Here is a 15,841-nt window from a genome sequence, read left to right as displayed (position 1 = left end):
TACTTGCTCATGTGAAATTGATTCTATGTTCTCTATGGATCTACTTGGAATCATTATTTAGAACACACGATTTCATTCAGTTTGAGCTAGAACTTCTTAGGCACCTTTTAATTTTAGTTTCAAGTTCATTCTCTGCTGAACCCAGAAGTTTCGAATTTAACCCAGAAGGTTCAAATTCTGTATAATCATATCTGAACCTAGAGGTTCTGAATTGAATCCGGAACCTCCGATGAACAGTGTTTTTAGGATTTTCAACTAGAGTTTTCTTGTATATCTTTTGCTAGTTTTGAATAATTTTTGCCACCCTAGGATTGTAACTTTTACACCTATTTAGGTGATTGTCCACTAGTTGAGCCTAACATATTTAGGATTTTCACTTATGAAAAATCTATTAGTTTATTTTTCGCTGCAAGTTTAGGCCAACGGTAAAAGGGGACAATTTTTTGTAAAATCGCCTATTCATCCCCCTCTAGGTGACATCATTGTCCTTTCAGCTGCCTACTGGTCTCATGTCAAGCGTGCGGCATGGTGACACCACCACACCCTGCCTCCCTTCTCTGGCTATAAAGCCAAGCGGAGCAATCCATCTCTCTCGTCTCCCCTCTCACCTCACTCAAACACACCAAGTTCGTGAGCTCGCCCCGTTTGGCAAGAGCGCGACCATCCTCCCTGGCGCCGATGGTTTCCATCAGTTCGTGCAGCCGCTCGGGTGATTATTCTTGGTTGAGCTAAATCCCAGCGATGATCATCGGACATCTCTGATTCTGTTTTGCTGCTCAGTATCCAAGAAGTCAACTGCTGATCATTTGGCCACGCCGACCTCTGCAGCTCCGGTCTCCACCATCTCCATCGAGTTCAACCTTCGCTGGTGAGCTTCCAGTAGTTCCTCGAGTCTAGTGCACCCCGGGAGCATCCAATGCATGATTCTATAGCCATTTCAGAACCCATTTAGCCACACACATGAGCACACGACCTTCATGCTTCATGCAGTCTTCACATCGCGTGATACCGTCTAAGCACTACTCCGCTCATCCTCTATTTTTTCCTCTCCCATAGACCGGCCTACATGTAAGTAGGATAGTAAGAGGATTAGGTTAATCACATGTTTTTTTTGGGGGGGGGGGGGACCACTCACTTTCACATGTATGTGATTAGAAGAGTAGTTTAGGTAATCTCTAGTTTAGCTACACACTAAGAAGGGCTTGTAAGATTACTGGTTGTTGTGTGTTAGCCAGCTAGTGTAGATTTATGTTTTAGAGGAACAATAGCAAGCAAGCAGGTGCACAGATGGTTAAGTCAGCAACCTAAGAGGATTTGGTGTTTAGTTTATGAAGTTAATGGAACATGTGTTCCACTAGTTGGCTAGATGACAATTTATCTACCAATGACATGTAGGCATCGGTTAGAATTAAGTTAACTAGACTTAAGATTAGAGATGATAACATGTAGTAGGCGCCATATGTGAGCCTATGTAGAAATGCTAAAAATATTAGTGCATGTAGAACCCTTTTTCCAATGAAAATTGATGTAGGAAAACTTCTAGAGTTTATCAAATAAAGTTTGTATAAAGCTTAGCCAGAACATATATCAACTTCTCCAGAATATCTGTATTTAGGAAACAAAATGAAATCAGGTGACCTTAGGATCCTATTTTAACTAAATTGCCAGCAGATTCCAAATATGCTCTTTTCCTCGTACGAACTCCGTTTGGAGCCTTTCTTTTTACAAAACTCATGAAAAAACCATTCCCTATTCATTTTTGCATAAGCATTTGATGTTCTCTATTTTGGTTATTCATTTGGTACTATTCGGCAATTGCGTAGATGAACCATGCGAGGAGCAGGGCACTGAGGAGCAAGTTCCAGCAGAGTACGAGGCTGAGCAAGGACAAGGCAAACACCCCTTGATCATCTTGGACCCATTGTTGAAAATGTTTTGCACAATGTTTACGAACTTCTATATTGCATACGAGTATGCTATTAAAAACTGCTTAGATTGGGAAATGATAGTTATGACCTTATTAATTCTCTGGAAAACTCTCCTTGGATATTGTTGGTACTACCATTGTAACCTTAGGATTGGGGGCAGACGTGATAATCATGTCACTTGGGTAATAATCGATCTATTATGAAATATAGGTGCTTAGCCATGCTGTCATCGGTAGCATAAGTAGGTGTCACACAGTAATTTGGGTTGGGAAAATTTGTTGAAAACTTGTATTGATATGCAATCTGAAGAACGAGTATAGATAGGGGCAAGTTTAGGTCTGTAAGGTGGTGAGCGTTGTCTCACAAGTGATAGGAGGAGACTTGCCTATGTCACATGAGGACCGGTACTTTGTACCCTGAACTAAGAAATACAGTACAACCACATGTGTCGATATGGACAACGGCCTTAGCTTATTAACCTGGTTGATTCTAACCTTGCCTCCTAAAGTTAGGGTTGCGTGTGCGGGTAATTCACGAGATGGATATATCCGAGGGGGCTCCCATTACTATATGTGTGGGGCTAAAGCATGCCGATATAACGATTTGTACCCTCTAGACTAGTGGGACCCAATATAAAGGAGGGCTAGCCTCTAGGGTACTTAGTTTAAAGGTAAAGGAGGGATAATACTTTTCGGAGGAGGCAAGGTCTAGGGCTAGTCAGTGCAACGGTTTTGTCATGATGCCCTGGTTGCACACCTCGTGTCATGTGCAAGGTAAATGTCGCACTAGCGTGAGCCATAGCGGGGATATTCATGTCTTGGGTAAAGTGTACATACTCTGCAGAGTTAAAACTATTCGAATAGCCGTACTCACGGTTATGAGCAACTTGGGGATGGTTCCAAAGTTTAGAATATTTGTTTTGGGATGTTGGTCACATGTCTAAGCACTTAGCTAAAGAATATATTGCTGGAGATGCGAAAATCATGGCCATGGAGGGCATGATATGCTGATGTCCTTTTAATGACTTATCTGAATTTTTTATTTTTGCTCTTTAAAAATTCATTTCACATTATCAGTATATTTATCAAATGTCAATGTCTATTTGTGCAAATAAGCATAATTTCCTATTTCTTCAATTTAATTTGCATTTATACTATCTTTGTCATACATTTAAAGTCTTGCTGAGTACGCATTGTACTCACCCTTGCTTGCGTTCATTCAAAGGAAGAAGTTGATTATCTGCCAGATCAAAGTTCCTACGTGTCGGGTTTCGATGGGAATATCGATGAACTATTCTAGTTTTCATCTAGTTTGGCCGCCTACAGTTGGATGTGCAGATCTACTACATGTCTATCTTCTTAATTGCCTTCTTTCTGATGTGTTGTTCCCTTTTCTTTTTAGCCAATCGGCTTTTGCGCTATAAAATATTGTGTTGCGTACTCTGTATATGTCTTGGTATTGTATTGAAAATAAGGACTGTATTGTATGGATGTGATATCAAGTTGAAATCATGTGTACTTGCCACTGATCATGGGACAAGTACTGTGGAAACACGAGATTTCGGGTAATCTAATTACCCGGGACGTTACAGTGATCCCCATCTCCGACATCTTCCCTCTATCATATATCCTCGTGGTGTTTTGGTGAGTGGCGATGAGGTCGGGACCAGAGAACAAGACCTTGTGGTATCCTTGGGGGGGGGGGGAGAGAAGGAGATGAGCCCCCCCTAGCAATCCATCCTGCATCCGCCACTGTGTCAGGGTCTTTTGTGTAAAATGATATGCCTAGAGATGATGGTGGTGTGTGGCTTGTTGGAAATTTACTTTTGTCCAGAGTGATTTGTGTAAAATTGGGTGTGTGAGTGATGTGTCCAAAATATGTAGGGACAATTGCAAAGAAACCACTACTCCTGGTGTTATTGCAAGATTGCCACTAGAAAATTGCAAAAATGCCATTAAAACTGTCATTTGAGTGGCATCCTTGTAAAAAATAAAAAACCAGGGAGGTATTTGCAAATACGCCAAATATGTATGCATTATAACTATGTTTTCAATGTAAAACTCTTATTTGCCCCTTGCTAAATGCGTTTTCATAGTATAAGTTGTGTAAATCTTGATAAGTACCTTTAACACCTTGAGAATTGTATATTTATCATTTTATCATCTTCGAATAAATCCCTACTTGTTTTTATGCATAATAATGGTGTCCTTGAACTCTGTGGATGAACCATGATGAAAAGACCAAAGTCGGAGCCGGTATGATACATTGCTAAAGCTTATATTGATTCTTTGGGCACATAAATCACTACAAATAAAAAAAAGTTAAAACAACAAAGTTGTAGATCTGATCAATACCTATAACTTTGATATAAAGATCGGCCCCATTCAAGATAGTATGAATTTTCTATGAATTTCTGAAGACAATCTGCAATATGATCCGTGGTTGTACCACCCTCTTGGAGGTTGTGGAAAGATTCGTTTGAAGCCCTAACTTATCTATTTAAACTCATATTCTATTGGAACTTATTTTGTAAGGTTCTTAGCACAAGATATTTTGAAGGAGGAAACAAACCATCAACTATTGGATTGTATTAGAATCACATTGAAGGGATTTGAATGCCATCTACATGTTTATATAAGGTGATCCAACCCTAGCCACTGAAGAAACCGTCTCCCACGCCACCATTGCACCACCTCTCCATCTTCACGTTATCGCCACTATTGTCGCCTCCCGTCATCGGCAGTTGGTGGGGTTGACGATAGGGGCGAAAAAGAAGAGAGTAGTTAGCATGACAAGAAGAGAAACAATTGCGCGAGCCGAAGTAAAAAGATAAGATGAGAGCCATCCGGTCGCAAATTGACGGCCGAGCTTCGTTGACTGAGGGAGACTGCGTGTTCGGTCGCATGAAGGATATCATCGCCCTTTAGAATGGTTGGTACAGGTGCTTTGAATCAGTCTCGAAATCCTATCACTCGCTTCATGTGCTCTGGTCCAGAACTTGATACCACACATGGTGAGTTGACGTCGGTCAGCACCTCACACAAGTTGCAGCAGAGAGCTGGGCCCACTTGACAAGGGCTTCCAAACCCACAGCCGGAAACAAGCCTACCCCAGCCGCCTTTGCACCGCTCCTGTGAAGCAAACACGGCTAATACTGAAGCAAACACGGCCCAAACACAAGTATCCGCTGAAGCTTTTTGGGTTGGATTCGTGGTGTATCCAGTTCAAGCATACTTAACGGATGCATGTAAACAACATTTTGTTAAGGATATTCCCTAATAAAAAGTCAATCACAGTCCAATACCTGAGCAATACAGAGGATATCCCCTGATGGTTGAAGAGGTCTCTGCTCGTTTCAGGAGCTGGAGATTCAGTAGTTTGTCAAAGATAATCAAGCAGCAAGTCAGACGCATGCTATGACTATTCCACATCCCACTGTCTAATTATTTTTCTATGAATAATCATAACAAAAAAGATTGTTGGAAAAAGCAACAACGGGGTTGGAGAAAAAACTATGTATTGCTTTACATGCATCAAGAACTATAGCCACATCACCAAACCTAAGGCGACCCGCTTTATGGGCATTACTATCCCTATTACAAGATAATTTTCACGAGTAACATCTAGAGTAATGTCTGACAAGTTACAGCACACCTGATTTTAACACCTTTTCTGTTCTGCTTTTCCAACAAATGCAACAATAACCTAGCGACATCGACATACAAGAAAGCCAATGAAAAGATTAGAAGATTTACAAAGAAAGCTTCACCAACACATCTATCTTTGAATTTGATCCGCGGCTGGGTTACTGGTGGCTGATGATGCTGGAGTCTTGCCGTTGGGCACCCCATTGTCGGCCGGAGCGGGCGTTCCCCACTTCCCTTCGGACTCCAAGGGCTCCATCACTTTGACCGATCCATCTGACAGCCCCACCGCAAATTGATTTGGCTCGTGAGGATGCGCAGCGATGACAAGAGGGTAGACATGCGGATTGCTGGTGCCAGGTAAGAGACATTTATTAGGTGACAAGTGATATGTAACAGCAAGAAACGGCATGTCCAAAAATTCATACCCAATGTCTATTGTATTCCCTACTTGAGACAATTGTTGAGATTAACACCTTAACAGCTTTAATATGTCAGGCCCTCAAGCATCAACGTATGTCAACAATTGTCTCACAAGTTTAGCACAAACAATCTCAACACAGTGATGACAACCTATCTGGCTTCAATGCACAACAAAACCTGAATATGCATGCCACCTTGCTCCTCAAACCAGAATATAATTAACTCTTACAAAATTGATTCCTCACTAAGCCAGTCCAATGAAATGCACGATCCCATCAAAACATGGCCCCGCGAAAATTAAAGATATTTTGCAACCAAAAAAGGCTAACAGAATATGTCGACTATGATCTTTAAACCTTAAATCTTGATCAATATACTTGCACAGTTGCAAACATTTTCTGTACTGCAATGCTCTTAACAAACTCAGATCATCGCATCCTTCTTTACTTTTGAACTGTAAAGTTTGCACAAATAATCATGTAATGGTTGAAAACCAGTAATGGTTTTCGAGTCAGGAGTTTTTATGTTTTTCTGTTTAATAAATAATTTAACAATAAACTTAACCAAATCTCTATGTTTCCCATCAATCCTGATCTTCACTACATCTTGTTGGAAAATTTCTTCGGCGCCAGGCATCAAATGGCTATAAAAATGAAAAAAAATGCACCAGCACATCTAATTTCTGATATGATCTTCTGTTAAATTTGTGCATCCAGTGCACAACAGAAGGGTACCTGTTTATGGCTGTTGAGGACATGTATACTGTTGGTGCAATTCGGCATCTTAATCTCAAGTTCTCCGCATCAAAAATGCCTATGTTGCCATCAGTGAAGGCAGCAAAAACCAGCTTAGTGTTGCATGAGTATGATGCGTGTGATATGGGAGCTGACAAAGCGTCCTGGGGTATCCACTGAAGCAAGAGAAAGAGAGTTAATAGACAATAACAAAATTAAATTTGGCCAAATAGATGATATGTTACCTGATGGATTCTCTCCATTTTTGATGCGACATATATAGCTAGCTGAGTCTCATGAACAACTAATAAACGACTTTGGTCAGAACTAAACTGGACCCGTGTATCTCCTGACGGAGTCTTTCCAGCAGGCATTTGCATAGCAACCGATTTCTTCTTTTCCCAAGTGTCAGTGGTCCACACACACAGCTGAAAAGAGGATTGGAGCGAATTGGTCATCAAAGTGCTTACTGGTTGGTTGGGGCACGGGAAGAGTAGTGAACAAAGCCAAATCAAATGAATAAATTTCCAATCATACCAAATGCCATAAAATGGGAACAGTGAACATTGAAAATGTAAAGGAAAAACATTATTAGTAGCAACCTGTGCATCAGCTCCTGAAGAAACGAGTATATTAAGGTTGGTGGAAAAGGCCAACCCAGTAATCCTCTTTTGATGTCCTTTGAGTCTAGTTTTAACCTGAAAACATTAATCTCAATGTATGAATGAAGTGCTTCCAATGCAATAAATTATAATCTGCACACTTTTTAAGCCTTTGGTACCTCATCTACCCTGACATTGTATATGTGGATGGTTGAATCTTCCATTCCAATTGCTATGATATTATTGTCTTGAGGGTGAAATGCTAAAAAGGTCGATGCGGGTGGTGGTGGCATGAATGTTGTCATCACCTGCACGAAAGATGCAAGGTCAAACATTCTGCAATTTGACAAATACATCCGAATAAAATAGTTGAAGATTACCTTAAATGTCATCATGTTAAACAAGGAAACCTTCCCACCACAAGCAGACATCACATAAGAATCATTCTTGGAGAGCGCAATGCACGGGACCGCGTCTTCCGGATTGGTATCTGCTGTATCATTTGTCATAACAAGACCACTGTTTGGCTGCCAATGGAGTGGTGCAACACTTGCTGTGGCCTGCTTAGCAGAATGGAAAAAATTATAACATACCTTGATTAGCCTAAATGCTATAGAACAAACAGAAAAGTAATATATACCTTTCCACTTGGATTCTGCTCGTTTCTATTCCATTTCCACAGCCTCTGAATAGCATTAGACCCTAGTGCTAACAACCCAACACCAGAATTTGTGTACAGAAGTCGGACAACCTGCATATAAACGTTGTTGTTAATTCTCTCACAGATTTACGACGAGTTTAAAACATACATCCAGCACATCGTACCTTGCTGACTTGATCAGGAGTTTCTGGCATCGTAGCTACACGGCATTGCTGGGAATTTAAAACCTCCATCAGTTCCCAATGTTTCACTTTATCAGGTTTTTCTTCTGAGATTCTTGGTTTTATGTCTATGCTTCTTGATGCTGTATCTCCACCATTCTGTTTAAGTTTATGATTAAGTCAGATGGTGTTTCAATTGTTAACATAAAGTAGCAAAGAGACATCAAGTCTTTTGTCTGAACCACAATACCAGTATAGGAGATGGCTTTGCAGGAGAATTCCTGTCTAAGTGATCCATTCGACCTATGCTAGGAGAGATGCCCGTAACAACAGGAGCACCTGAGACCTGTAAATTCAATATTAAAGTCAGGATCTTTCTAAAAACTAGCCTGCACAGCATAAAACAAAAAATAACAAACAAGAGACTGTGCAGGAACCTTCATCGAAGAAGCTTCATATTGCGGCCTAAATGCTTCGAAAGGCCGGCTTCCAAAAGCACGTAAAGTTCTGAGACCATCAGCATTTGCAAGTACCTTAAAACCATTGTCCACTGTAGTAACAGCAAGAAGATTGCCTTCTTTATTGAATCTCAAGCGAGGAAAGGCCTGATATAATTAAGAAGGTTAGATTACACCCCCAAAAAAAGACAAATGTAACAGGGAGAGAGACTGACCGGGAGGCCTCCGTCAGCTTCAGTGAAGGTTAGCATATTAGTATTATCAACATCCCAAAATTTAATCTGGTTATCTTCACCAGCAGCCAAAATGTGATTCTGAGCTGTATCAAACTGCACTACACTAGCTGTGCCAGCTGACCTTTTCCGGAATCCAGAATATGTCCTCTTGATAGATCCTTCACTTTCATTCCACTCAACCAAATACGATTCTCCATCTTTGCTCGTTCCACATGAGAACAACCTTCACGTGAACAAAATGTAAATTATTACATAGTGACAATCGAAACCACTTTTGGCTGTAAAAAATTACTTCTTTAATCTTACCTAGTTCCATCGGCACTATAGAGCATAGTAGTGCACCATTTTCCAGGAGCATCATAGTCCACCCTAGATCCCATATTATCGTAAAGCCATGCCTTAATCTTTCCATCCAGGGCGGTTGAGAAGATAAACTGAATGGAACATAAGGAAATCACATATTAGCATAAAGGTGATTCGAAAAATATTTGGAAGTTTTGTTTGATCAAGCTTCTGAGTATTGGAAACAATCAAACAAGCTATAGTGCCCCCAGGAAATTATATAGAAGCACAGAACTCGTTGAACATGACAAAATAGCAACATTGCTAAAATTAACATTCATGTGCTTAAACGATTATGCAATATAGACATCCCTCTTTTCCAATTGAATAGACATATCATTATGCTATACGCCATAATTATAGAGATACGAAGTCCATGATTGCTCACATTGACTAAATTTATGGAAGCTAAGTAGAACTTGGCCAGCTTATAGAATAAGAATCAACCATAAAGTTCGCCATTGCATCTCTGTGATATCGATACATGCATATCATACTCAAACACACCTGAATACTTTCTTTGTGGTGAGGGCAAATAGAATAAACAGGCGCCTCATGCCCTTCAAATGTAAATAGTTTTTGTCCATGCATATCCCAAACCTACAAAACAAAGAGGTAAGTTGAAGAAGACAAGCGAAGTAAAAAAGAAGAAGATAACTAACCAAATCACACCTCATACCTTTATCAGCTTATCATCTCCACAAGTGACAACACAAGGTTGCTTATTTGGTCGAGAGAATGCGATGTCATTTACTCCTCCAGAATGAGCATCAATCTGACATGAGGAATAAAAGGTCAGTGAATATATTATAATGTACTTTAAATATTTATATGATTATATGGCAGTACCTCTAGAACATGGCATGTCTCGTTTGGTTGTTGATATGTATGTAGCTGGATCAGATGTTTCGTGAATGCGACTCCTGAAACCACAGAAGGAAAGTTTAAACAATAATTGGTTTTGTACAGCAGTACTACTTATCGAAAAGGTCCACTACTGATACTGACCAATTAAGTCTCCGTCAGGGCTCCAGGTAACTCGATTAATGGATATGGAGAAGTCTTTGGCCACAGAACTCTTTACAAAGCATAGGTAAATAATGAGGCTTATAAGATGAGAACACACATATGCTAACTAACAAGGTGCTAGTAACTAGCAATCAGAAGTAAATTAGAGTTATGACTTCGACTTGTACTTGAATACCTGAAATTGAGGTGAACATGCTTGTATGTCCCAAATTTTGAAGGGTTTTGAAACCAATGTCTCACGCAGGCCAATCTCATAAAGCGTAAATTCACCATTAGCAGACCCAACTGCAGAATAAAACACGTGATAAGAAAAATGATAAGTTTAGACTTCAAATAAATTACATCAAATGCCAATGTTCAGTTACAACACATTTATAAAAAAAAATTAGTTCAAACAAAGTAGTTGTCTCGATTGTACCTAGTAGTAGTGTATGCCGAGAAGGATGAAAATCCATGCTAGTAACATTAGATCCATGTGACAAAGTACAAGCTACTGTCCTAGGAAGATCATCCACTGACCATGCAGGTTGAGGGATGGGGGCAGGATATGTGGCCTGCAAAAATAAGCATGCATGATTATTAAAAGCTCATACAAAGTGCTACATGGTCATATTTTCTGACTACAAATGACATATTACCTCATCAACGCCATGTGCACCAGGCCTCAATCGCTTCATTAGTTGCTCAGATTCTGCACTTTGATAGTCTGTTATAGTTGGCCGTTTCAACATGGGGACAGCTGAGGAAACAATGTAATATAACTGAAATCATGAGAAGTTATGGCACATGACAATAACGGAAAACAGAAATGCATTTCCCATGACAACATACGAAAGGTTTTAAGAAAAACTGCAGGCTCCTTTTTTGTTGCCATGGAGGGCCAAAGCTTTACATCTTAGAACAATTTCTGAAAGAACCAATTAGCTACCATTACTCAATAATTGTTGCACGTAACATTATGAACTTTATATAAGGCCAACAGAAGACACTTAGATAAGAATCTGTAAGGAACCTCAGAGCTAAAGTATCAGACCTACGAAAGAACAGTGTTACTGTACAGCTACATATAGAACAAGGTTGAAGCCATGGATGCATTAAGCAACATCGTGTTTCATCACTACATAATGTGTAAAATAATTAACTGGCAGCATCTACTATAAGACTTGAACGAAAGTTTCACATGTGCAATTGTTTCAGTAAACAATAACATTAGGAAAAGCATAATTAGGAATGGTCTAGTTCAAACTACAAGGCATACTAAACTATGAACTACAACTTTAAGTGTGTTATTTATCATGTAACTGTTTCACTTGTAGATTCTTTACCTCTCAAAACATGAATACTACCACAAATTTAGATAAAAGTAGGTCAATAGTACTCTGCATGCGACAGGTTCATTGTAAGGATCATTTGGTAACTCGATTTTCTTATTTAGCATGTTTTAAGATATATTTTTTACTTGCACACAAAATGAAAATTAAGAAAATGTAATAAATCAGATAAAAAATAGCCACTGAACAAACAAGAAAAATAATTATTGTTGCAAAAAATTAGGAAAAATATTGCAGGATATGCACAAAATTACAACTCCTGGTGGGACAACAAATGTGTACATTAGGAAGTATTGGAAGATTTGGATCAGAAGAAATATTACAAGAGAACATCCATTGTCACTCCAAAAATATTTTAAACTGTCTCCAGAGTAAAGATTCAGATTATCAACTTGTGAAGGAACAAGTGTGGCGCAAATATATCTAAACCCACCACACAACCATACCTTGATTTGGCGGAACAGGTATTGATGATGCTGCTACAACAGCAGATTGAACAGATGAAGAAGCAGCAGCATTTACCATCCAACCAGCTAAAGATGGACCAGAGGGAGGAGGTTGGAACGGCTGCATGAATGAACATACTAAATCTAAGTAACAAAAGCATTCATAGAAGTCATGCATACAAAAAAAATTATCAAGCAAACGCACAGTATGAGCTGTGAGTGGTGGATATGCGGCACCAGCCTTCGGAACAGCTGCCAATGGTACAGACACTGGTGATGCACGAGCTCCATTTGGAGGAGTGCAAGTATGATCAGTGAATAGAGTTTTGATATCAGGATTTGGTCGAGGATTCTTACAAAGCTGATGCTGCCAATTTAAGCTGCATATATTGTTAAAGAATCATGAATTTACAATCCCACAGCGTGAAACTAGAGCAAACATGAGGAAAAAAAGGGTCAAATAATAACAACATTAGATAGTTAATTTCGAACCTTTGATTGATTAGAGTACGCAGGCGTGATGCCTTAAGAGTTGGAAAGACAAGTTTTTCCCGGAAAAGAGGGTTCGCTTCAATAAGTTTTTTGAGCTCAATCAGCATAATACCGCGAGCAGATTTGGTATCCCCATACTTAGATAACTGTTCATTTTCCCTGCAGGTAAACAACAAATATTTGGTGATATGAGCTCATTATGGGAAACTAGAAGAAGCCAACGACACGATTCTTTTTAACAATATGAAAAAACAGCACCTTGGATGGATAAAAAGGGCATGGAAAATGTAGTTAAAAGAAGCAGCTCAAATAATGCCAAAAACTTACTAGAACCCAAAAAAGGAAATCAAAGTTGTAATGAGGTTCAAGTATTAAGCAAAAAGCATTTACCATAAAAAAATAATGCAGGAAATGAGAACCCTTAATATTTTTACAAGTAACCATGTAGCTTGGCTAACAGATTTTATGCAGTTGCCAGCTTGCCATGCCTATTCAGTTAATACATATGTTGCAGTTGCTTGCCATGACTTCCTCATGATTCATGAACTATTCAAAAGTTGAATCCATGTCCGATTTCCATTCAAGATGATGACACATTAATTGCAATGCAGCAATCAGGAAAAACAATTATCTTAAGAGCTCTAAGAAGCAAGAAGCTCTAAGAAAGATGTTTCTGTTTGCTGCTCAACAATCTGAACCAGTAAATTGACTCATATGCCCCTCTAAAACACCAAAGCAAGAGATTGCTAAATTAACATGTCAATTAATATGACATAAATGAGCTAGGTCATGCCTCATGACAAAGGAATAAACAAATGCTTATTTGCCAGGAACTATGGAATGCAAACATTAATTAACAAGAAAGTCAACGTTTAGAGCGTATTTCTCATGGTGAACAGGAAAGTACAGAGAGTAAATGGTGACATTGAGCAAGAGGAAAGTACCTAAAATTCTCAAGAGTTAGAAGCTGTGTTATCTCTTTATATAATTCCTCATTGAATGTCGAGAAGACTTTAAGATCCTTGACAAGAATATCTACAGCCTTTGCTCTATCATGCCTGTTTGGAACGTATACAATAAAAAAAAAAACAGTAAAATTTATGATCCACCTGATACAAAAGGAAATGGGATGGAACAAAGATCCAGTTCCTTTTTCAAATGAATTGAATTTCCTGACAAATATGGTTGTTCAGCTGGAGAATATGGCTGTCTCGCAATGACTTCGTGTTTAACAAACACCGCTATTCGATGGATCTGTTCATGGCACTTGTTTGGGAGACAGCCGATCAGTGGTGCAATGCCAATGCTATCCAGATGTCTGTTGTAAGGGATCATATCCGGAGCTACGGTTCAGTTGTTTAGCTGCTAGCTAATTAGCACTTTTAGTTGTTTACCTCCTTGTAATAGCATGATAAGGTGCTTTTAGTCCCCGATATCGGGATGTTGTGTAACCTAATGTAACTTTGTTTCTTTTCTCCGTCTTAATACAAAGATGCGCAGCTCTCCTGCGTATTGGAGAAAAAAAAATTCCTGACAAATATGAAAGAGCTGTACCTATCAAGCGCTTCCAAATACTTCTGCTTCCTGATCTCAAAGAATATCTTCATCGAATACCTATTGTCATCTACCTTGGTGAAACCTGACAGGTACTTCTCCACCTCATCCCACTCCCCAGCATGGACCTTCTCCTCAAAGTACTTCATATTGAAGAAGAATCCTGACTCTTGCTCAAGCCTATAGCATAATGTACCACATGAAGTTACATATCAGTAGGTCAAACCGCGAAGAATTTCAACTGCAAGAGAATAGAGCGTGACAAAGAACACAAGTTGCCAACTTTTCCTATATTTCCACAGAGTGGGCAATACATTAATGATTCCGCAAACTCCAATTTACTAAAGCTAACATAAACATCTAAGGCACAAACACGCTGCAAGTCCTGAGCTTTGAACATTGATCCAAAACAGCCAACCAAGCTCATACCATTCAATCACTCATTGTCAAGCCTTACAGCCTAATTCTGATCAACCTCTCGGATGTGCTCTGCTCTACCATGTAAAATGTCGAGCAAAACAGAGCACACTGCAGACACATTTTATTTTTTTTAAAAAAAGAACCTCCTGGGAATTAACGAAACCCAGTTATGCGCTCAGAGTTGGAAGCTTTCTATGAACTCCGTCGGAAGTGATGCAATCCAGCTAAATACCATCCACCGTTTACTGATTACCCGCAAGGCACGACACAGGGGCCAAAACGCTACTCCGTAGTACACAAATCACCGAATTAATCACACTACTCTATAAGATTCACTTGTTCCGAAGAATTTAAGTAACCGACAGAGCGAACGATGCCCAGTTGACAAAAAAAAGGGAGAGAAACAAATCACACTCGCTATTGGGGTAGTAAACAGCACATGCAAGCTCCATATTTCAAATGCCCCCCTGAATTTTTCCTATAAAAGAAAAACTGAGACACCAAAAATCGATTTTGACCGGATTAAATAAAACAACGACTATCACGGAGAAAACTACGAGGGACAAAAGGTCTTTTGGCCAAAAAAACCCGAAAGTTCCATGAATTTACCGTACATAACAAATCAAACATAGCCCATGAAAAACCTTTGTTTTTTTTTTCATCAACGCAAAGCCTAAAACTAGCAAAAGAACAAAAAGAAAAACAGGGCGACGTGTTGCAAATTCACAGGAGAAAAGTGGCAAGCACGACAGACGGCGTGACAAATCAAATCGCCAAAAACGCAAAGAGCCTGATCGAGCCCAACCACCCAACCACCGAGCGCATGTACCCACAGGAGGGGGAGAGAGAGAGAGAGAGAGGGAGGGGAGGAGGAGGGGCGACCCACTTGTGCACGGTCTCCTTGAACTTCTCTTCGTCGAGGAACTGGAGGATGAGAAACACGAGCTCGCGGCTGAGCGACGTCATGGCTGCGCCGGCGGCGGCAGAGCCCGCCCGGTGCTCGATCTGCGCCGGCCGGAGCTCGGCTCGCGCCACAGGATTCGGAGGGAGGGGCGCTCGTGGCTTGGCCGCCCTGTCGGCCGCGAATCCTAGGGTTTCGTCGTCGCCCCCTCTCGGCACGAGAGAAGCGGAGATGTGGAGGGGTGGGGGGGAGGGTTGGGAGGGAGAGAGAAACTTTGGTCTCGCTTTCTTCGATGCGTTGCAGACCTCTCGCCCTTTTCTCCCTCCCCACGCCACCCACCGCTGGCTTATCTGAGATAAGCTGTCGAGCTTATCGATAGGGGCACTCGCCTTTCAATAGGCTCGGTTACTTATATGATAGGCCGGAGCGGCGGAATCGAAGGGGCCGGGATTAAATCGGGTGGATATTCGTGAGCTGGC

The 15,841-nt window shown here is 40.3% G+C and overlaps 1 protein-coding gene across 1 annotated transcript; it reads right to left on the bottom strand.

The window, feature by feature from the left end:
- Positions 1–5,345: 5,345 nt before the first annotated feature.
- Positions 5,346–15,629, bottom strand: LOC133893957 (protein TPR1). Its single transcript, XM_062334824.1, has 25 exons — positions 15,348–15,629; positions 14,042–14,221; positions 13,432–13,545; positions 12,488–12,646; positions 12,201–12,375; positions 11,996–12,116; positions 10,857–10,957; positions 10,637–10,772; positions 10,394–10,503; positions 10,198–10,267; positions 10,039–10,112; positions 9,869–9,964; positions 9,697–9,789; positions 9,154–9,281; positions 8,827–9,070; positions 8,591–8,758; positions 8,404–8,499; positions 8,157–8,312; positions 7,972–8,082; positions 7,712–7,891; positions 7,511–7,639; positions 7,332–7,427; positions 6,975–7,157; positions 6,730–6,905; positions 5,346–5,922 (listed from the first exon to the last, which is right to left on the bottom strand). The coding sequence occupies exons 1-25, from the start codon at positions 15,425–15,427 to the stop codon at positions 5,706–5,708; spliced, it is 3,393 nt and encodes a 1,130-aa protein (XP_062190808.1). The 5' UTR covers positions 15,428–15,629; the 3' UTR covers positions 5,346–5,705.
- Between the last annotated feature and the right edge of the window lie 212 nt (positions 15,630–15,841).

Source organism: Phragmites australis, chromosome 2, assembly GCF_958298935.1.
Source record: "Phragmites australis chromosome 2, lpPhrAust1.1, whole genome shotgun sequence".
Lineage (NCBI taxonomy): Eukaryota > Viridiplantae > Streptophyta > Magnoliopsida > Poales > Poaceae > Phragmites > Phragmites australis.
Note: the sequence above shows the minus strand (reverse complement) of the source record. Positions and strands in the feature narration are given on the sequence as shown.